At 38.9% G+C, this 23,066-nt stretch overlaps 1 protein-coding gene across 8 annotated transcripts in view; it reads left to right on the top strand.

Annotated features, from left to right (window-relative positions):
• The window catches only part of TGFBR3 (transforming growth factor beta receptor 3), a 151,575-nt gene that overhangs the window by 92,964 nt on the left and 35,545 nt on the right, over positions 1-23,066 (top strand). For all 8 annotated transcript variants that reach the window (XM_034437215.3, XM_087889969.1, XM_034437217.3 and 5 more), the window contains exon 5: positions 19,460-19,643. In XM_034437215.3, coding sequence (XP_034293106.2) covers positions 19,460-19,643 — 184 coding nt within the window. The remainder of the gene's footprint in view (positions 1-19,459; positions 19,644-23,066) is intronic.

Raw genomic sequence — 23,066 nt, 5'->3', positions numbered from 1 at the left:
GGTGAGGCCCTTCCTTATGCACAGTGTACAGCTCTGAGTCTGCGCTCCAGAAAACATTTTATTTCCTTTCATACCAGTATTGATTTTTATAGGACCACAAGCATCTGAAAATGCTGAGGGGCAAAAGCTTCTTTTACAAAGTAATCCCTTGAGCTTTAAAGAAATGGCTTATATATCTGAAGATGTAAAACATGTATATACAATGACAGAATAGTTAATGCTGGTAATTTAAAAACCCTGTTTGCATTTCTCAAAAGGCAGACCTGTGTCATTATTTCTGATTTGCTCCCTTCCCCCAAGAATGGGTTTCAGAAATGTTGGATGGCTGCCATCAAACCACAGGCAGCTCTTTGGTTTGCGCTGGATTTTGGATGATGGTCAAAGCTCACTGAAAAACAAGTGTTATTTCTTTTTCCTGTGCCTAGCATTTAACGGGAAATCAGGAGGCTTCATTTCCAATTACTTGTTAAGCCAATCCAGATGCGAACTGAACAGGAGGTCGAGGAGAGGAACAAGCTAGGTTAGGCAATGTCTGAAAGCTAGTCTCCTTGAAGTTGGGCTGATAAAACACAGGTACAAAGTGACCTGATGTGATTCCAAGAGGGGGAAAAAATATAAAAGGACAACTTTGCTAAAATTTAGCTATGAAATTTTTAAACCTGTATACATTAGTCAAAATAATTATTTCAAGTTTTGTATAATTAATGAAGCAACAGATTATTTCCTGCTTCTCCAGTCTGAGGTGCTTTAAGAATATTTGGAAGTAACATAAAAATTTTATGCTGCTAAATATATTTTGAATATTTACCAGCAAATGTAAGGCAGTGAATATACCTTCCTTTTTTCTTTTAGTTGAGGATATATTCTATGCTCAGAGGAATTAAACATGCATGTAGTAATGAGGTAGAATTGGGAGGAGGTTGTGGTGGTGAAATCATGAAATTAAATGACTTGGATCTTACTGCTCTTACATATGTTCCATCATTTTAGATTACATTTGGAAGCAGCATTTAATATCTAAAATCATTTCTTTCATCAAAATGTACATGATTTTGAATGCTTTGAAATTGCTGCATTATCCTAAGCATCTTTAAAATAGGCTTTGTAGTTTCCAAATTGACCACTATGTTTGAACTATGTTTTCTGTTATAATAATGATGTGCAGTGCTAACATATATGTACAGAATATATGTACACATAGAAGTAAAAACAAGTATTGAAATATTATTTTTATGCTATGTTATATACTAGAACAGCTGTCCCCAACCTTTCTGGCTTGGTGGCCCGACAGGAGACAGAGGGGATAGTACCTATGAGTTGTAGGAGAGCTTCGCACATGAGTGCAAGTGGCTACTGGTTGTGCAAGAGGAGCTTTGCGTGTGAGTGCAAGATGACTACTGCTCACACAAGGGAGCTTCATGAACATGCATGCGCTCACTCGCTGCCTGCGTAGCCCAGTTCCAAATAGGCCATGGCCCGGTAGTGGGCCGTGGCCCGGGGGTTGTGGACCCCTATACTAGAATAAATTCGCCAGTGTTACATACACTCCAGTGGTGGGTTCCTCCCGGTTCTGCTGAGCCGGTAACGGTGACAATATGACATCACCGAACCGGTTCTGCCCCCCTGCCCTCCCACGTTATTCTTACCTTTTATTTGGCCCCACCCCCAATCTATTGCTGCCTCCTGAGTCCCAGTTGATCGGCTAGAAGGAAAAAAACTTGTTTAAACTCTTGCCACGGGGCTTCAAAGGGCCGCCCTACAGCTGATCAGTATTAAAAGGCAGTGTGGTGGTAGACCGGTGCCTACAAAAATAAATGGGTAGACCAGTGCCTCCAAAAACAAATGAGTAGACCGGTACAGCTCTGCAAGGAGTTAAAAGCCTGGTAGACCAGTACCTCTGCTAAATCCTAAAGAATTGTGACATGACTAGTAAGCCACGCCCACAAAATAAGCCACGCCCACAAAACCGGTAGTAAAAAATTTTAGAACCCACCCCTGATACACTCCTGTATTAAGTTAGCATTTGATAAATTATCTATAATAATGGACACTGTTGATAAACCAGCTAGCCTAGTTCTTTCCAGATATTTAGCGTTCAGCTTCCATAATCTCATATTTTGTCATTTAAATAGAAAATCAACAGATCTGCTACTATTTTATCTACCAAGTAATAGTTGCCTGGTTGTCTTTTTCTTTGGACTGGCTGTGGGGACTTAGTTAACCACTTAGTTAATTAAGTATAATGGTTAAGATGAATATATCAAGAAAAATAAAAGGACAGAAAAAAACAAAAGTAATGAAAAATCATATTCAATGCATCCCATGGGACTTTGTTATGTGATCCATGATCTGTACTTTCCTCAGGTTCTAGTGTACTAAATAATTCAGACTCAACATGTCTTTGATGCACTTACAAGGGCATATTTTTGTAAGTCTGCACAGTTTTTGAAACAGACTAGAAAGAAACATAAACAACCATATAGTCAAGAATATTGATTCCTCAGTCTGTCACACTCTAATTCTGAGGCATACACAAATCCATCTTTGAAATGAATTTCACCTGCCTTACTGCCTACTAGTTTAACAGAAATCGTTTCCATAAATACATAGTTCTGCAACATGGTACCTTTGCTATAAGGGAAACAGGAAAGCACTGGAATATATTTGGATTCTCTATATTCCTTTCCTAGCCTTTATTTAGGTAGAATCCTTGCAAATCAATTTGTCTTGTTTCTTAGGTATACTACATCATTCTTATCTCAATAGATTTTATGCATATTTAGTGCACATTCTTAACATATTAGAGATATTCCTTTATTCCACTGTAATTGATCTAGAAACGTCAAAGAATCGTACAACATCTTACAACTAGCACATTCATTAAACCTTATTAATTTTTATAGAGCAACCAGACTGTTTGTTATACAGTAGTGCAGCAGATTAACGTAGCTACACTTTTAGGAACTGATAATAGAATCTTGCATAGAAATTGATGTAAAATCTTGAAACTAAATTTGTCTGTTTTAGTGTTGGAATTTCACTCTGAAAGCAGCTATCGCTTATTGTTTCTTTTTATCCCAGGAGCTAGTTCTCATCCTTGGAGATACATGTAAAGCAGTTTGTATAGATGTCCCAACCTTTCTAATTCAGCATTCCAATTCAGTGCATTTATATCTGCATTATGCTGTAACTGAAAAGAGCTATCTGCAATCCATAGGACAAAGGTATTAAAGAAAAATAAGGTATTCAAGCGAACAGAAATATGATATTTAAAAGATTTAAATTCAAGCGTATAATAGAGAAGCACACATTTTTCACTTGAAAATCTTCAGAATACCTTATAACCAATTCTCTAATGGAAATAAAAGTACAGGCTCAACTGTTTTATTAGTATTGGTTTCACCCACCAAAGCTACATACAAAAGATAACAGAATATAAAAACAGAGCATCTGACCACTTTGTGATTCTAGGAATGTATTTTCAGTGCTATAGCTAATCTAAATTAACAGGCCTCTTTTGTTTGTGCAAAGATCAACTTTCAGATAAGTAGCCTAACTTAGAATTCTTGTTAAAAAGTTGGTATGGAATCTCTCTTTGTGTGAATCCCAGAGAACTCCACCTCGCAGCCCCTGGTTTTCACAGGAATTCCAGGAGATGAAATAGTAGAAAAGATGCCTAAAGCATTGCTAGAGGAGACTAAATAATAAATCTGATTGAACTTGGTAAAATCTTTTATCAAGGTTTGCCTCATGGTGATAAGAGTAGCAAAACACAATTATTTTCTGCTTTCGTTGCATCTGCAGATAACCAGATAGCAGTTCTGTTCAAGGTGACTTGGCTTTGCTAGGTAGGGAGTGCTTAGAGCTCTGCAGAAGGAACACTATTCAAGGCATTTATTAGATAAAGTTGCTTAAATCTGCTCTGAGTTTGATTCTAGCTGAACGTCCTTTGGAATTGTCTGAGGGCAAGGTCTGGCTTGGTTATCTGGCAAGAGTTTGAGCGTGATAGCCCTGAGGAAATAGACAGGGACCTTGGAGTTCTATGCATAACCATCTGTGTAATAGATCCATGTCCCTCCTGTTGTAGTCAAGGACTCTCCAAAGACAATGCTTATGATAGCCAACTATGCAGCTCTATTCCTGCCCAATCAAGTGATCCTGTCAAGGTTATTTCTCAGTGTGTGGAGGCTGTGAGGGTCTGGATGGGGAAGGAAAGACTTCAGTCTAGAAATACTGAGTAGCTGTAGGTTTTAAGGACTGGCTCTGAGAACCTTCCATCTTTAGTTCTGGACAGAATTGCATTCCATCCACCAGAATTAGTACACAATTGAGGAGTCATATTGACCTCCTCAATACTTAAAAATACTGTAGATGGCAACCATGGTGAAAACATATTTTGCACAAATATATCTTGTGCATTATTTGCACTTTTTCCTGGATCAAAGTCGAGCCCACCTTGGTGGCCTCTCAGTTGGACTATTGCCATGCACCTACCTGGAGTGTAGGTTATCTGGAACTGACTGGTCTAGAATACAGCAGCATAGGTAGTTACAGGCTGTTAAGGAATTTAGATTTGACTTTGGGAAAGAACCATTGTGGGAATTAAATGAGATCACACACTCCAGATATTGAAGGGACCCTGAAAAAAATAACCCCATCTTGATTTTGTTTAGTAGGAGATGGGATATAGAGAAACTTTCAGTATGCTATTGTTATGCCCAACTAAAATAAAATAGCATTCATGGGAGTGCCTGTTTTATTGACATGATCTATATTGAAGGGCTGACGTCAGTCTTTTTTTTTTAATTTGATTTATATGCCGCCCTTCTCCGAAGACTCAGGGCGGCTTACAATGTGCTCAGCAATAGCCTTCATCCTTCTGTATATTTATACAAAGTCAGCTTATTGCCCCCACAACTGGGTCCTCAATTTACCTACCTTAGAAAGGATGGAAGGCTGAGTCAACCTTGAGCCTTGGCGAGATTCGAACCCTGCAGTAATTGCAGGCAGCTGGTCTTAATAACCAGCTTAATAACAGGGTGCCTTAAACCCCTGTACTACCAAGGCTTACAATGTGCTCAGCAATAGCCTTCATCCTTTTGTATATTTATACAAAGTCAGCTTATTGCCCCCACAAACTGGGTCCTCAATTTACCTACCTTAGAAAGGATGGAAGGCTGAGTCAACCTTGAGCCTGGTGAGATTCGAACTTACAGTAATTGCAGACAGCTTGTGTTAATCACAATGCTATCTTGATGGCCTGCTAAAATTCCTGTCTCTCCTTTGATCCCTGGACTGTGCAGTTTCTTCTCTCGTTAACATTATGTCTTTCTGTATTGCTTTTTATACTATTGGTTATGTTTCAGGTTTTGATATTATATTTGCTGTCCAGTGCAGCCATTTATAAATTGATTGATTAATAATTAAAAATATATTATTTCCAATATGTAAATTTCTCAGAGATGTATAACCAAGTCTTAAATTAATATACTGTATGTCAGTTGCTATGTAGAACAGAGTTCTGGCCATTTATTTATTTAGCGTACAGCGTATCACACATGGACTAGCAATATGTATTAACATATCATATAGATTAGTAGAACACAATAAAATATAAATATTAAAAAGATCTATGTCCAAATACTAATGTCTAGGGCATCTAACAGAGGTGGGTTTCAGCAGGTTCTGACCAGTTCTGGAGAATTGTTAGTGGAAATTTTGAGTATTTCGGAGAACCGGTAGTAAAAATTCTGACTGGCCCCGCCCCCATCTATTCTCTGCCTCCCAAGTCCCAGCTGATCGGGAGGAAATGGAGATTTTGCAATAACCTTCCCCTGGAGTGGGGTGGGAATGGAGATTTTACAGTATCTTTCCCCTGCCACGCCCACCACGCCACGCCCACCAAGCCATGCCACGACCACCAAGCCACACCCACAGTACCTGTAGTAAAAAAAATTGAAACCTACCACTGGCATCTAACCATTGAAGTGCAGCATCATTTATATTTTAAAAAATCAAATACTGGACCAGTATATGATCTCAGCTTACAGCCAGTCACGATGTTATCTACAGTTTGACATGGGACCCTGCAGTCACACTGAGGGGAGAATGCTACGCCCCATTTATACAGCGAGTCCCAACAGATGCCATGTGAGGTGCGAATCCTTTTCAGGATCCTATTGTCCATTGCTGACATGGTAGTTCAAACCCTGGCACCTTTTTTGTGGGGTCATTTATATGTTTTTCTATGACTGGGTGCTCAGCGACCCATTTGGCTTTCCATTGAAAATAACGTTAAAGTTGTTGGACAGATGTTGTGGAAGTGCCAGTGTATCTCTATTATAGAGTAAAGCCAGGGGTGAAATCTACTTACCTTCCTTACTGGTTCAGAAGCCGTGCGCAGACCTTCTGCACATGCACAAAAAACACATTACTTCCTGGTTAAAACCAAGAAGTAATGACACCTGGGCGGGTGGGTGGAGCTTCACTCCGCCATCGCTACCGTATTGCCGAACACTACCGCTACCGGACCAGGTGATCCAATCCGATCTGGGAGCATTTCACCCCTGAGTAAAGCTATATAGTGTGGTGGTTAAAGTGTTGGACTATTGATGGAGGAGGGGAGGGCATTTCCTAGTCCACCCTTCCAGCTGAACACCTCACTGGATGATTTTGGACCAGTCACTCTCTCTCTCTACTTAGCCCACTTCCCAGGATGTTGCTGTAGAGTAAAATAGGAGGAGAGAACTCTGTATGCTGCTTTATGCTCCTGAATGACAAGTGAGGCGTGAATCAAACAAATAAACTGTCAGAAATGGCAACTGGCCTCTCACAAATCCTTCAGGTAAAGAACTATCTACAGACTTTTCTGCAATTTAAATTAAATGCAACCATTGTTTGTGGTTCAAAGCAGTGCTGGGGAGCTTGTAGTCTTCTTGATCACGTTTACATTTTCCTAAACAGTCAAAGAAACTATAGACTTTCTTGTACTTATATCAAAGCAAGATCTACATTCCAATTTACCAGTTCTGAAAGGTTCCTGGATATATTTACACCAAGATAAATAAAGAAAACAATATATTCTAAAACCTAATCCTTGTACTTGCTAGAATCATTTTTGTGAACCAGTGACATGAACTCTGGAAGATATCTGACTCAAGTACTAATGAAATGAAATTAGGAATAAAAAATTCCAGTTTATCTACAATACAAAACATAACTCGTCATCTGCTTGGAACTGAATTGTTTACTCTGGCTTTTCCACGCAATTATATTAAAGTATACAACCAGATTAAAAAGGAAAAAGAAAGAAGATGATGAATCCTGTCTTATTTTCACTATAGCAAAGTGGTTTAATTAAGAATTAAATTTTGTCAGGGCTTGGCAACCTTGAACAATACAGTATGTTCAATAACTATTGTACAATACTTAGCAGAAAGAGCTGCAAGAGCTACTGGCCAAAGTAGGTGTTAAAACTTAATATTACATTAACATTCACAATGGAATCCTTATTCAACTTGCAAACAACTTTAATGATTACTTCCTTAAACTAAAGAATATTTGGAAAAGCTGCAGCATTTACTTCCAATACAATAAGAGCCATGGCGATGTAGTGGTTAGAATGCAGTATTACAGGCTAATTCTGTCGACTGATAGCAGTTCGATTCTCACCAGCTCAAGGTTGACTCAGCTTTCCATCTTTCCAAGGTTGGTAAAAATGAGGACCCAGATTGTTGGGGTCAGTATGCTGACTCTGTAAGCCACTTAGGGAGGGCTGTAAAGCACTGTGAAGCGGTATATAAGTCTAAGTACTATTGTCCCAAAAGTGCTTTTTCAAGAGGCAACTGGACTTTCTGGTTTTTCTTAAAGATTTTTCGCTTCTCATCCAAGAAGCACCTTTAGGACAACCATGTCCCGCATGACTGAGAATCTCGATAGACATCTAAATGCTATTGCTATATACTAAAATATAGACAAAACACATTCCCACCCACCCATCCACCCCACACAAACTTGTGCCTATCAAGTGGGAAATAATCAGTTCCTGGACACTTTCCCAGATTGTGTATGTTGTGATTAACTCACATTCTGTAAAAAAAAAAAAAAAAAAAAAAAGATAAATCATTGATGAAGAATTGAACGATATAGATGTAAAAAATGAATAGATCACAAAATCAGTATATTTGCTCTTGTCTGAATAAAGATACAGCTCGATGTTACTTAACATGTTTGAAACTGAAAGCTACTACTTGACAAATACTTCCATTTCCCATTTGAAATTGTTGCCTTGTCCTAAGCATCTTTAAAGTATTTTGTATTCTCCAAATTGACCATTTGGAGGATGGTTGATTGATGGTTGTATTTTTTTTTTAATTTGATTTATATGCCGCCTTTCTCCGGAGACTCAGGGCGGCTTACAATGCGTTAAGCAATAGCCTTCATACTTTTTCGGAAAGCTTAAGTTCATAATAAGTAGGGACCACCAATCACCATTGATTAGAGTACTGGAAGGGATGCATAGTGTGATATTTCCTTTTTTTCCCCCTAGGGATGTAAGTTTAAATAATTGTTGCTTCTTTTACAAGAAGCCTATGCAGTATGACCTCAAACAAATGCTTTGGCAGAATCCCATCCCAAAGACAGTAATGTAACTGAGACCCTGTTAGCATGAAAAAAAATACTTCTATCCCTTGTTCCATCTGCTTAAAAAATCTTTTGCTTTCAGCAACAATACATTAAATATACTTAAAACATGTTTTAGTTCAGTATATCTTAAGAAGCAAAGATTAGCTTACTTTTAAAAGTATCTTTGGCACTAGGCAATCTTTTAGTATTTTCCTCTGCTGCATTACAAATGAAATTGAAGTGACATTCTGTACCAAAAGAAAGGAAGATAAATGTTTGTTAAATTCTAGTAATGCCAAAAGAAATTTGGGGGAGGGGGGGGAAATTCACTATTAAAGTATAAAATGGATCAGAGACTTGAAATATCTAATAACAGCTAAAATTGCCAGGGCATATACATTGTTCTGTCTATATTAATGAGAATAGTTCTATATTCTTTTTTAGTCATTTCTTTATCAAAACTCTGCATGTTTCAAGGGAAAGACAGATAACGTATTCATGGCCAGAATGAATATTTATAACCTCAAAAAACTAATGTCTACATGTTAAATACAAAGAAAGGTAGACACCATTAAATTCGGTGGCCAGAGGTCATTTGATCATGGACTAATCAGTTTAATGAGTGTTTCTATTTCAGTACACTTTTCTTTCCCTCTGCTGCCTTAATAGGTGTACCTATTCTGCTCACCACCAAGCAAACGATGTCTGTTATAAGAGAAAGTAAAAACCTCTAAATTGTGTAACATTCAATAACTGAAATATGTTAATTCCCTAGAAAGAATAACATTTTTGCTCTCTCCTACACTTATCAGACAGATTAAAATGGTAAAAAGATCCCCACTCCCTCTTCAAGAGATTCCAAGATTAGTCATTCTTAAATGAAAAGAAAAAAAGTAGTTTTATTGGATGTTATCTTACCCACTGATTGCCAGACAAGATCTGTCTTGTCTGATCTTGCACTAAAGCAGGGTCTGCAACCTTAAACACTCAAAGAGCCATTTGGACCCATTTCCCACAGAAAAGAAAACACCGGGAGCCACAAAACCCTTCCCGTGCCTGACTATTTCTTGAGCGGCCACAAAACTAGCATATGTAGTTGAATTAAATGTTCTGGTTTCTTCTGAAACTTTTCTTTTCTTGGATTTATCCATGGTTGGCCTATTGGGGGTTGAAAAGCTCAATTAATCGTGTGCCGGCGGGTGTTGCACGTTGGCGGTTGTGATGCATATTTTGAGTGACAGAGAGCCGCAGCAGAGCGACGAAAGAGCCACATGCAGCTCCAGAGCCACGGGTTGCTGACCCCTGCACTAAGGAGTCTTTAGATGACCCTTTTTATAATTCACTGAATTAGGATTTTGTAAATTTATTATCCAAAACCATGCTTCCTGCTTACGGTTGCTATTTATAAGATGTAAAATTATTAAGCATATGCAGGCTTTTGTGGTAGCCATATATTGTTTGCTGATGGAGATGTAAATACTTCCGGTCATCCCGAAAGCAGCCATTTGCCCCTTCCAACTGATAGGATTTAGGTTGACATGAACATTTAATCCTAAATTATACATCACTGGCTAATAGAGGCTGTAAGGCACGCAAAAGACAAATAGTGTACATAATTCAAGATATGGCACATTTGACTCAATCAGGAACAGACCGTGAGCTGAATCAAGAACAGGAGCAAAGGTAAAACATATTCTTTATAATTCAAATTGGGATCCAAATGAAATGGTTTGTATTGTGTACTTGGTGTGAAAATATCCTGTTCCCCTGAAAATAAGACCTATCCCGAAAATAAGACCTAGCATGTTTTACGTGTGCGCCTAATATAAACCCTACCCCCAAAATAAGCCCTACTTAAGAGCCTATGCAGCCAGCCACCCGCCCATTCCGTCTGGTTGTTCACGATGCTGCAAGGCAAGGCAGGATGGTGGTGGAGCTGCCCTATGCATCCTGGATCGGCTTCCCTCAGGGTCCCTGCAGCCAGGCCATTTACACCCCAACAGCTGCCTCGTGGTGGCAGCACCAGTACCCATATGCAGCAGGAGCCCATGTGACTGCCGACCCACTTCTTCTGCTTGCTCGCGGCCCCAATGGAGCAGAAGATGTGTTGGTGCCGCAGCCGCAAGGCAAGGAAGGTGTCGGGGTGGCCTGGCTGTGGAGCCCTGTGGTAAATCGATGCACATGAGGCAGCTCCACTCCCTGTGTTGCAGTGGCAGCAGTGGCGCACCATGTGGCCTTCCACCCTGCTACGAGCAAGCAGAAAAAGTGGGCCTCCCATACATGGGAAAAAAATAAGATACCCCCCAAAAATAAGCCCTGGTGCCTAAAAGAAAATAAGACTTAGTCTTATTTTTGGGGAAACATCATGGATATGTGGACTGTCTTCATCTGGGGTATTTCAGCACATAATAAAATGCTGAGTAGGCCCAACATGCAATAGAAAGTCTGTCTAGCAGTTTGTACATCCTGGTGATTTGCTTGGTGGTCAGATATGCAGTAAGGAACTACTGGGAATCATATTCAGTTCAAACCATTGATTCTATTGGTTCTTCACGTCAGATGCTTTACAGATAGTCCTTGTCTTACAACGCAATTGAGCCAAAATTTCGGTTGCAAAGTCAGTTTTGCCCCTTTTTATGATCATTCTTGCCCCAGTTGTTAAATGAATCATTGCAGTTAAGTTAGTAACAAGGTTGTTAAGTGAATCTGGTTTCCTCATTGACTTTGCTTGTCAGAAGGTTGCAAAAGTGATCACGTGACCTTAGGACACTGCAACCGTCATAAATATGAGCCAATTGCCAAGCATCTGAATTTTGATCCCATAACCATAGGGATGCTGCAATAGTCGTAAGTGTGAAAAATGGTCATAAGTCACTTTTTTAGTGCCACTGTAACTTCAAATGGGCACTAAATGAACTGTTGTAAGTCAAGAACTACCTGTATTTATCAACCTTATGTGGCCACCCATTTCATACAAGATGACTCCGAGCAGCGTACAATAAAACCAATGATGAAAACATGTTATAAAAACCATGTAGAACAATTAATTCAACATAAGAATTGAACCCAAGATCAGAGGTGAGAAAGGACTGTATGTGTGTGTGTGTAATATGTGTGTGTGTGTGTATGTTGATACACACATACATACAAACACGCTAGCATTAAAGCCAAATTTAAGTAAAGAATCTATGCAGAACATCCGCCTTTATTTTTTCCCCCCACATTTTATTTGTTTTAAGATTCAAATAACTGGGTACAGTTATGTTCAGATAGTCGTATTACACATCTTTGTTGTGTTAGAAAGTTAGAAAGGAAGAGATATAAAAAGAGGAAATGGTACAGAGGAGAGTTGGTAAAGAAGATGATGTTAAGTGTCAAGTATTAATGTTATTATTTTATTATGTTATTATATTATTAACATGATAGAACTGAATTATCACAACAAAGATCAGCTTTTATTTTTAATAGACATTAAGATGACTAATAGATACTAGGACTCTGACATGGTTTCCACTAGATGAAAAAGGTAAAGTATTTCAAACTTCCCTTCAAATCATGGTCACTGGAGAAGATTCCATCTGAAGGCCATCTCTCCAGGTGGGATACATGTGTGGTCCTCTATGGACCAAACCATGAGGCTATTTGGGGCAGAGAGAACAGCAGTGTCAAGGCACGTGGCAGCTTACTTCAGGGTTAATCTTACTTAAAAGGATTTCATTTTCCCCAAAGGATGAATATTTTTAAAAACTAGCCCAAGTTCTAGGATTAAGATAATTTCTCATCGTAATCAGAATGCCTTGTTTGGGAAGGAAAACTACCCAAAGCCAAATCATTGTTCTGAGAAGAGTGAACAAGGTCACTGCAGAAGACCAGAGAATATGTTGAAACAGACCCTTATATAGAACTCCTTGTGTATAAAGTTCACAATAGTTGTGGATGGTTACATTTCTTAGCTTCATTACATGCTTGTTTATAAAAATGAAGGCCAAGTGGTGACAGGTGAAGTTTGTCACACTGATAGGCAGACACTTTCATAACTACAGGCTTTGGCAGAGGAGTTGTTAGCTAGCCAGTTGGCTGGGCAAGTAATCTTCAGACAAATAGTGTGCATAACTTTCTGATTTATTTTAAAGACAACTTCGGGTCTTGTGGAACTAGACAACTTAGTGTTCCAGTTAGAAAGTATATTTCCCTTTGTCCATAGATTATTGTCACCTGTTTGCCTGCTGCAGCTACATGCTTACACATAAATGCATAGTGACGAGGTATATTGCAAATAATTAGAAGGGTATTAACCAGGGGTGAAATCCAAATTTTTTCCCTACCTGTTCTGTGGGCGTGGCTTGGTGGACGTGGCAGGGGAAGGATATTGCAAAATCTCCATTCCCATCCTACTCCAGGGAAAGGATACTGCAAAATCTCCATTCCCTCCCCTCCTGGGGGAAGGATATTGCAAAATCTTCATTCCCACCCCACTCTGGGGCCAGCCAGAGATGGTATTTGCCGGTTCTCCGAACTACTCAAAATTTCCGCTACAGGTTTTCCAGAACCTGTTAGAACCTGCTGGATTTCACCCCTGGTATTAACTAATATAGGATATTAGTTAGGATATTTTCTTCTGCTTTGTCAGACAAGCAATGGACAAGAGCTTATTTGCCACAAAGAGGAAACAAGAACTGGGAATAAGTGAAGAAAATAACTGCTGACACAGTCATTATAGTGATTAAATCCAGCTTCAGAATGAAAGCTCAACAAAGTTCAGGCGGGTTACACCCATCATTCAGAAAAGGAATTACTATTTTTATAGCATTGCAAGAGTGCCAGTTTGGTATAGTGGTTACGGCACCAGATTAATACTTGGAAATTCTAGCCCTGCCTTAAGTACAAAGCCAGCTGGGTGACCTTGGACCAGTTCCTCTCTTTCAGCCCCAGGAAAAAGGCAATGGCAAACAACTTCTTGCCAAGAAAATTGCAGGAATTTGTCCAGGACTCCAAACGTGTGTGTGTGTACGTACACACACACACACACACACACACACACACACACACACACACAGACTTACAAGTCTTCTAAGTCACTCCCTTATCTCTCAGTGAATCAACCTTCAGTGATCATTCTGGAGTGAAAACCCACAATTGAACATGGAATGATGAAACACTTTATCTATATTGCTCATAAAAAGACTCCTGTGTGATTAACCGGTTCCCACCTTGCTCTCCATTCAGCTTGGTGTTTTGTGTATGTGAAAAGACGCTCGGCAATGTAGCCCAACCCTATGTCTCTTCATGCCATTTCAGGCATGTCCAGTTGTTAGCCTCAAAAGTTACCTTCTCAAGCCAGATGTTCTTTCACATCCTGGAGATTTCCAGAGCGGCGCTAACTCTTCTGGAAGACATCAGTTCTATTGAGGAAGCAGTTAATGTCTGATGAAAAGGAGTGAAACCAAGTGACGGCTGCCTTTTCTTTCCCTCTCTGGAAGTGTTTCTTGAATGCGATCCAAAGAAAATAACATGCTTGGCTCATTTAATGTAGCCTTAAGCCCTCGTAGTAAAACTTTTGAGACCTGGCAGGCACAGCAGAGTCCTTCTTTGCTCTTGCCTCCATCACTTGATTCCAGACTTCATTTGTAAATTAGGCAGTCACGTAAAGCTTAATTAGAATTAATTATTTTATTCAAAAGTTGGAAACTGCAGCGTAGCAATGTGTTGACTAGCCAGGCAGTGGCTTTCTCCCCCATTTTGTAGCCTTAGAAGGGCAGTGTGTCTGTTTTATCTTGATGGGGTCAAATGAGAGCAGCATGTACTTAGCCTACACGCTGAAGTATGGTCTTTTGATGCATTTATACTGTTGGCCTAACACTTTAGAAATCTTGCAAAATATAAAAGCTTTGAATAGATGATTGACTCATTAACTAGTTTCCTCCAGACTGCTTGATGTTATTTTGTCTGAAGACCAGCAAGCTACCAGGGCTAAAGATTCAAATAACTTTTTAGGTGATATAGGGTTCCCAGGCATTTAACTGGATACTGGTTGTTTTTAACAGGAAGGGTTTTAAAACAGTTTTCCTGTTTAGGATAAGGTTTTCCTGTATCCTGCACTTTGGTTCTTTACTTTATTTCTGGGTGGTGGGTGAGAGGTGGGGGTTCCTGGTTCTAACCTGAGATTAGTCCATAATTCAGCTCTCCATTGATGTAACTTCTTCTTAAGACATTACCCAGAACAACAGGAATGAAGATGTGTGATAAACTTACATGCATCAATTTCCCTTTTCCATTTCTTCAATGGAAGAGGCCTTTTATATGGTGAGCTATGAAACATGAAAAATAAGAATAAAAAATGAACGGATGCAGGATATTGCCTCGCACAATCAAAACCTCACACTTTAAAAAATGAAGCTGACTTTTATGGTTTATGTGGATGTATTTGTGCATGCATGTGCATGCAGTGGCATGTTTTATATGTCTGAGGGAAAAAACCAAGGCACAAGATGGGTCCATGAGTTTGCTATGGTGGTGCAATGCAAACTAGCACAGCACGATGTGTGAATTGAGAGTAAATATTTTTGCTCCCTCACAAATACTCTAGGTAACTTCAATTAAAAATATTCCATATCTTGTGAAAAACTGCAGCACAAGTTACAAGCATATTTCATTAAACTGAGATTCATTTTATTAATGCTGCACATTGCCAAACATAAGGAAGATGTGTTGAGACTACCAGGTGATGAATGGACAGAATAAAGTTTAGTGAAATGTAGATTAATGGCATTTGGGGCTCCCCTTTTATACAAATCTGGTTATTCTTTTATAAGCTCTCTAGTAAAATTGATATATGAAACACTGCAGTGAATATAATTTCTTTTTAAAAATTTAATGATGTAATGTGGTCACATGACCATCAAAAAAAGCTCATTGACATCTGAAGCTGATTTAGTTTGTATTTTAAAAATCTAATCTAATAAAGAGAGAATGGTTGTTATATTGCTTGTTGTGATTTGCCTGACCTAAATAAACTTTTGTTTTAAAGGGAGTGTCTTTACCAGTCTGGATATGCTATATCTCCCCAGCAGACACTCCTTTTTGTAAGATATGTGATAGTTCTTTAGGTTTGAAGAAGACTCTCAATTGTGCAGTTCATTTGTGGACATGGAGGTTGCTCTGCAGTCCAAGTCTGGAACCGTAGATCTAGCACAATGGAAGCACTGGACCTCCATTGTTGTAATAACTGTGGGTGTTATTCTGTGATGCTGCTCATTGTTTTCTGTCAGTTTTTGATGGCACCTGTCTTCATAGCCTAGGACTAGCCAGCAGGTCAGCAGCTGCAGCTTCCAGTTCCTTCGACTGAATGTCACAATAGTAGCGCCTCTTTCACAGTGCCTCTGTAACACTTGTGTGATCAACCTCAAGGTCTCTTCCCAGATTCAGTATGCGCTACAGATCAGTTGGTGAGATATATGGCAGTCATCCATTCCATGACATGTCACACCCATCTTATCTGGGCTTCCGATAATCAGGAGTCAATGCTGGTGGACTTTGTCCAATTCAAGTTGGAGACATGGTCTTGTCAACAAATGCCAAGGATAGAGTGGAAACTGTGTGCGTGAAATTTTTCCACTTGTTTGTTGTGACTTTGGTACAGGATTCACATCCATAAAGGAGGGAAAGGATAACCATTGTTTTGTGGACTTTAGTTTTGTGGAGATATGGATGTTGTGTTGATTGAGCCCCTCTGTATATACACCCTCTGTATAATAAAATATCAATTAAATATGGCAAATAATTTACATTGATTGGTAAATGTGCAAAGGATATATTTTGTTTACAGTTTCTTTCCTTTTAATGGTTGACTTATTAGTTTTTGAATATTATGGATCTTTAACAAATAGAGCATTTTCACACATGTTAACGGACAATAGAAATTGGCAAACTTTTCTGGCCCAGTTACTATTGTGTGATCTTATGAAATTGCTTGGACACTAAAACCAAATAAACAGTGTAGATCTGACTGGGGTAAATTTTAGGGTTGATACAGAAACGTGATTTGTATTTTCTTTTAGTTCTGTCTTTTACTCTTTTCTATTATTTGTGGTCTAATTATTGCCTTGTACATTGCAGGGCCTTACAACTGATCAATAATTTATTATTGTTATTATTACTACTTCAGCAAAAATGGATAGAATGCTACAGGATTTATTCTACTTTGATTATGTAAGACAGTGATTGTCAAAGTATGGTCAAAGGACTCCTGGTGGTCCCTGAGACCCTTTTAATAAATTCTTGATTATTACTGTGTACCCTGCCCAGAGTCACTGTTTAAGAATATATCGGTATGCTTCCAGTTTGTCATCCAGAAGTATCTTCATATCGATTTGCAACATGTTGTTGTTTGAAACAAAGCTCTATTGAGTGTTGGTGTTGTTCAAAATCGCCGTGACAAGTCATTGGTCACAGTGTTTTAGAAAAAAGTGTCTTATGGAAATAATCACATTTCACTTGGTTGCTGTGGGCATTTCTCAAACAGATCCTTTCCTTCTTTCCCACCAGAATAAGTTTCCTATGAGGCAATCTTCTATGAGATCTGACAACATGAAAGACAAGTTATCAATTTTCCGATTTTCATCCCTCCGAGATAGGATTTAATTTGATTAAGAACACATGTGCTGCTGACATCTGTTTTAAAATAGTGTGCATGGCTTGCACTATTCTTTGATATCCATAACTATTAAATGCAATGCTAATGAGGATTCTCATGCTGATTTTTTTAGCTCCCATACATAAGTCCATGAAAAAAGTTGTCAAGAGTTAGGCAGTTTTCCAGAGTGCATTTGTTTCCAGTACTTTGGGATCATTTCACTTCCTGGTTTAACTAAGTGGTTAGCTTACCAGTTCATACCATCTAAGATTTACCTAAATGACACTGGTTAGCAATGATCCAAAAGATCAAATTCCATCAACCTTGAGCCCATGCCATAAAGCATTTCTCTGATCTGTTTCTCCCACTTAAGGAGCTTTGAGATTGGTTTGATATTACATGAACTGTTCCATAGTAGCTTAAATGTTTTCTACTATCATTGACTGACTTTTCAAAGAGCAGCTTTAAGAGTAAGAAGGTTCTTTCTTGCAGGATCAGTACAGTCCTATTATGCCTCGGGATTTTATTTCTGCATCAGTTAGCTTGCTTGGGCTTATATACATCATGAAAGCCGTTTTTGTATCAGATTGGCCTTGAAAACACCAATTTTCATTGCACAATGCCTGCTTTGCTGTCTCTGAAAGCCCCCCCCCCCATCAATGGACTGATAGTCCTCCAATTTAGCGTAAGCTGCCTTACGCTTCCTGTGTTGGTTGACTTCATATCCTCTGATGCTGTTTCCGCGAGTCAGACTTGAATGTTTCAGTTGCTTCACAATGTCTTGTGAACTTGGAGGTCATAAATGATAATGAATCAGTAAAACGATACCTTGAATGAAATATAGAAATGTGGTCAATTTAATTAAAGAAAAGCATACATCCAGTTTTGTTTCTACTCAGTAACTACTTCTAGGATTTGTGCTCAAGAAAGAAAAACATAACATGGGATTTCTGATTAGAAATGTTTGTTGTTATAGAAATGGCTAATATACATTAAGCATGTGAAAGTAAAAAAAATTGAGGCTATATTTTTTTATCCTACTGTGCTGAAAAAAGTTGGAACTTAATGCTTTTTTTTCCTTCTTTTTTCCCCTCATCCCACACTTCTCTTTCCCCTTCTTTTTCCTCACCCACTTCTCTATTATCTTTGTTTTCAGTTGTATTTTATATTATGATAATTTTAATAAAAGTATATATTTAAAAAGAGAAAAGACGGGAATATAGAAAAATGGTGAATAATGACATATCATTAATAAGCCCATATTTGTTTGTGGACTTCAGTTATTACATGTATATCTGAGTGAATTTTATTCATTCACCATATGAAACAGAAAAAAAAACGTTCTGTTTTCTTGTATAGTGAACAGGACCCAGTATTAAATCAGCATTCATCTTTATATGCAGTACAATATCGGGGTACAGTGTACAATGGAGTCATTAGCATTAGCAAGGGTTCCCCTACTCTTTATTAAACTGCTTTGTGCAAATCAGGAAGGGCACTCAAATTGCTGTTGCCTCAACAGGCATGAGTGAGGAAGCTTGATAAAAATGAGCTATTGAGGTGCCTCTGGTTTGGGAATTTAGCCTGGAGCAGATATCTTAGTGGTTCATCCTCTTCTTTACAATATCTTAGCTCAACTTTTCTAAAGCTGGAATTAGAGGACCTAAAATTCTCAGTCACTGCTTATTGGGGGTTCTGAGAGGTATCCCACCACAACTGGGGAGTGACATCTTGAAGAAGGCTGTCACAGGCGATTTTTCTTTTAGGAAGAGTTTCAGGTATCCCCAGAAAGATTCAGCATTTTTGTTGTTATTTTCTCAATCATTTAATATCTGACTTTTTTCCTATTTATTGGCATATAATACAAAATATCTTGCTAAGAAATATCAAGCATTTGGCTCCATGTTTCAAATCCGTATGCATCTTTTCTATGTTTTCTTTCTAGAAGGTAATACCTTCTCATCCACATTAAATCTTTCATTGATAGCTAATCGAGATGAATTGAAATCCATGTTCTTGGTGTGATGGTCTATTTAAAGGAACTTCAGGTTGTCCAGTTGATTGCCATATAGTTTATTTAGCAGGTACTGGAGACAGTGTCACAGTTTTAATGTCACGATTTTACAGTTGGTAAGTTTTTGAAGAGACGATTGTTTGGTAGCAGGTAACTGTCGTATTAAATATGGCTTCTGATCTCCTCAGCTTTCAGCAGGCTCCATTGTGCAGTTTGAGAAGGAAGGCTTCTCCTTGACAGCAAAGACAGAAGAGAAACCCCTTCCTCAAGGAAATAAGCATCTGTTAGAGTGGGCTGAAAAGGAATATGGAGCAGTAACATCCTTCACCGAATTTAAAATATCCAGGAACGTTTACATAAAAGTGGGTGAAGGTAAGTCTGTTGAAGCTTGTATGACTGTAGAAGTGGGGTTTAATTAATGTTTGTCTTCAATCTCACCTGAGGGACATTCCTTGGCTCTCCTGAGATAAGAAAATCACTCCAAAAGTTGTTTCTTTTGTACCCTTGTCGTTGCCACAAGGGGAAAGCAGTGTATTAAAAAGGGGCAATTTACACAGAATGTTCACCGGGGACATCTGGATGAATTTTGGCTTCCAAAGGGTTTCATTTGATATCCCCCCACCCAGAAGTGGCAAATGAAAGAGGAATTAAAGGAAGGAGGGCTGTAAAATAAAGCTTGCCAAATAAAGCTTGCCAGACTCTGACAAATTGGGGTGAGTGTGTGTCTAATCCTGGTGCTTGTCAAACTAGCTTGGATGACTGGGTGCTGATCAGAAAGGTTTTCTGATGGGAGTTTAAGGTTTCACATGTTAGTAATATTTTATTTTTATCGCACCTTTATTAGTTTTATAAATAACTCAAGGCATTAAACCAGTGGTGGGATTCAAATTTTTTTACTACCGGTTCTGTGGGCGTGGCTTGGTGGGCGTGGCAGGGGAAGGATACTGCAAAATCTTCATTCCCACCCCACTCCAGGGGGAAGGATACTGTAAAATCTCCATTCCTTCCCCACCCCACTAACCTGCTTTCCAGCACCATGTGCAGGGCAACAAAAGAAGACCCAGCCGATCAGCTGGAACTCGATCAGCTGGGATTCAGGAGGCAGAGAATAGATGGGGGTGGGGCCAGTCAGAGTTGGTATTGACCGGTTCTCCAAACTACTCAAAATTTCTGCTACCGGTTCTCCAGAACCGGTCAAAACCGGCTGAATACGTAAACGTAAACGTAACCGAATGTCTTTCCTCCTCATATTTTCCCCACAACAATCACCCTGTGAAGTGGATTGGGCTGAGTGAGTGATAGGCACAAAGTCACCCAGCTGGTTTTGCATGCCTACAGCAGGACTAGAATTCACCGTCTCCTGGTTACTAGCCTGGTGCCTGAACCACTAGACCAAACTGGCATAAAACCTGTTAGTTACTGGTGTGATACATGATGCACTGCTCTTTGGCAGTGCCGCAAAATATCTAAATATGAAACAATATTTTATTGCTCAGTATGTTCCTTGAAAGTAAGGAACCCAATGCATATTGAAATGCCAACATGGATGGATGGATTGGTGCTCTAATTTTGTGCACCTAAACTGGAATCTAATACATCCAGTCAGTGTTTTTGAATATATTTTTTGGCTATTTACCTTGCAGGCATGGGTACCAATTAGACTCAAGACATCGGAGAGCAGCATAAAGGGTTTTGACTGCCATCTTTTGAGATTCCAGTTTATAGCAATTGAGATGGTCAACTTTTGTGTCAATTTTTTTTAGTCTTCCGTATCCGTATCTAGATTATTGAAGATGTTGTATGAATGTTAGGCTTCTGTATTACTTCAAATTGCCATGATATAATATATGGTATTACAGATAACTGTATTTTCATTTACTTCTTCGAGCAACTGAGCTGCACATTTTCTCTCTAACTTTTCTGATTTGCCATTTTGTCTTCTGTATTATGATGCCCTTATTTCATAAAGCATTAATTAGTGAACAGTCTTTCAAAATCTACTTTGATGAATTTAAGTGTTCCCATTTCAATGCTGAAACTCTTTTTCCCTGTTAGCACTTTGCTAGCACCTAGAGTATAATCCCTTTGGTTTTCCGTTATCCTAGAGTTAAATCGTTTTAAAATACCTTCCAGCTGCAGGGAATTTTACTGTTGATATATGATTTTTGGCAGCAATAATTTATTGAGGAAAGTTGATACATGATGAACATTTTTGATAAAAATGCTTATCTTGTTAAGCCAAAAGAACTAAAGTTTACACCAATGTTGGGTCATGTTGGAAGAGGTTAGCTACATAGATTAGTTATTTACATAGATAAGGATGGTTGAAATCCTGGTAGTGTTTCAGAAAGCTGTCAGGACCTGGGTTACCTGGAGGATCTTTGCGGACAACATGGTTGGTTAAACAGAGGAAGTGCCACTAGCAGTTGATGAAGGGGAGATGCCTGTCATTATTCATTGTCTTGTTTATTGCCTACTATAACCCCCCCCCCTTTACATTAAGCAGTAAACAAGACAATAAATAATGACGGTCATCTCCCCTTACCTTACTTGGGGTATTCTTTTCAGATGGAGTAGCATATCAACCTAAGTAGGTGTAGATGTAGATAAAAAATGAAAACTGTGTCTCCTAGCCCTAAGCTGGACTACTGAAAAACTCCCTTTTTAATTGGCAAATATATAGAGAAAAATGAATAAGTTGAACTAGGGCCTTATTAATTAGCAGTTGAGGCAATCTTTTGCTAAGGTTTTTGCTTGCACATAGGAGTAACTGCTGAAAGTAGATACGTACATACACATACATTAACTATATGAATAACATTACAGTAATAAGACACCAGAGCAGTGTAGTGCACATACCCAACCACCCACTCACCCATTTTTCCACTAACTACCTGCAAAATAAAACACAGCAGCATAAAGCCCACCCACTCATATGCCCTTTAATTTCCTCATAGTAATAGGTTTGTTTTTCTTTTTAAAAAGCTCAGTTTACAAGATCTGTTCGTAGACATCCCTGCATAATCTCTATTCAATGCTTTCCATTCCTCCATGACCTGCCCCAGCCTAATGCAATGGCAGCAAGGATGTAGATGATTGTGGTGGCCGTACATTCTGGAAAATCAACTTAGTCACAAAGAACAAAATAACTACCCAATCTCAGCCTCCGAAAATACAGGTAGTCTTCAATTTATGACCACAATTGAGCCCAAAATTTATGTTGTTAAGTGAGGCTTTTAAGTGAGAGGTCACATTTATGACCTCTCTTTCCACAGTTGTTAATCACTGCAGATGTTACATAAGTAACACAGTTGTTAAGTGAATCTACCTTCCCCATTGACTTTGCTTGTCAGAAGGTCGCAATAGGTGATCACATGATTCCTGGGACGTTGCAGATGTCATAAATATGAGTCAGTTGTGGGTGGCTGAATTTTGATCACATGACCATGGAGATGCTGCAACGGTTGTAAGCGTGAAAAACAGTCATAAGTCACTTTTTTCAGTGCCATGGCAACTTCGAATGGTCGTTAAATGAACTGTTATAAGTCAAGGACTACCTGTACTCAAGATGATGCCACAGTGGTTAGAATGCAGTATTGCAGGCTAACTCTGCCCACAATCTGGAGTTCGATCCTGACCGGCTCAAGGTTGACTCAGGTTTTCATACTTCTGAGGTTGGTAAAATTAGGACCCAGATTGTTGGGGACAATATGCTGACTCTGTAGACCGCTTAGAGAGAGCTGTAAAACTTTGTGAAGCGGTATATACTGTATTTTTCAGAGTATAAGATGCACT

This window comes from Pantherophis guttatus, chromosome 3 (genome assembly GCF_059756535.1).
Source record: "Pantherophis guttatus breed Tessera chromosome 3, ASM5975653v1, whole genome shotgun sequence".
Classification (NCBI taxonomy): Eukaryota; Metazoa; Chordata; class Lepidosauria; order Squamata; family Colubridae; genus Pantherophis; species Pantherophis guttatus.
Note: the sequence above shows the minus strand (reverse complement) of the source record. Positions and strands in the feature narration are given on the sequence as shown.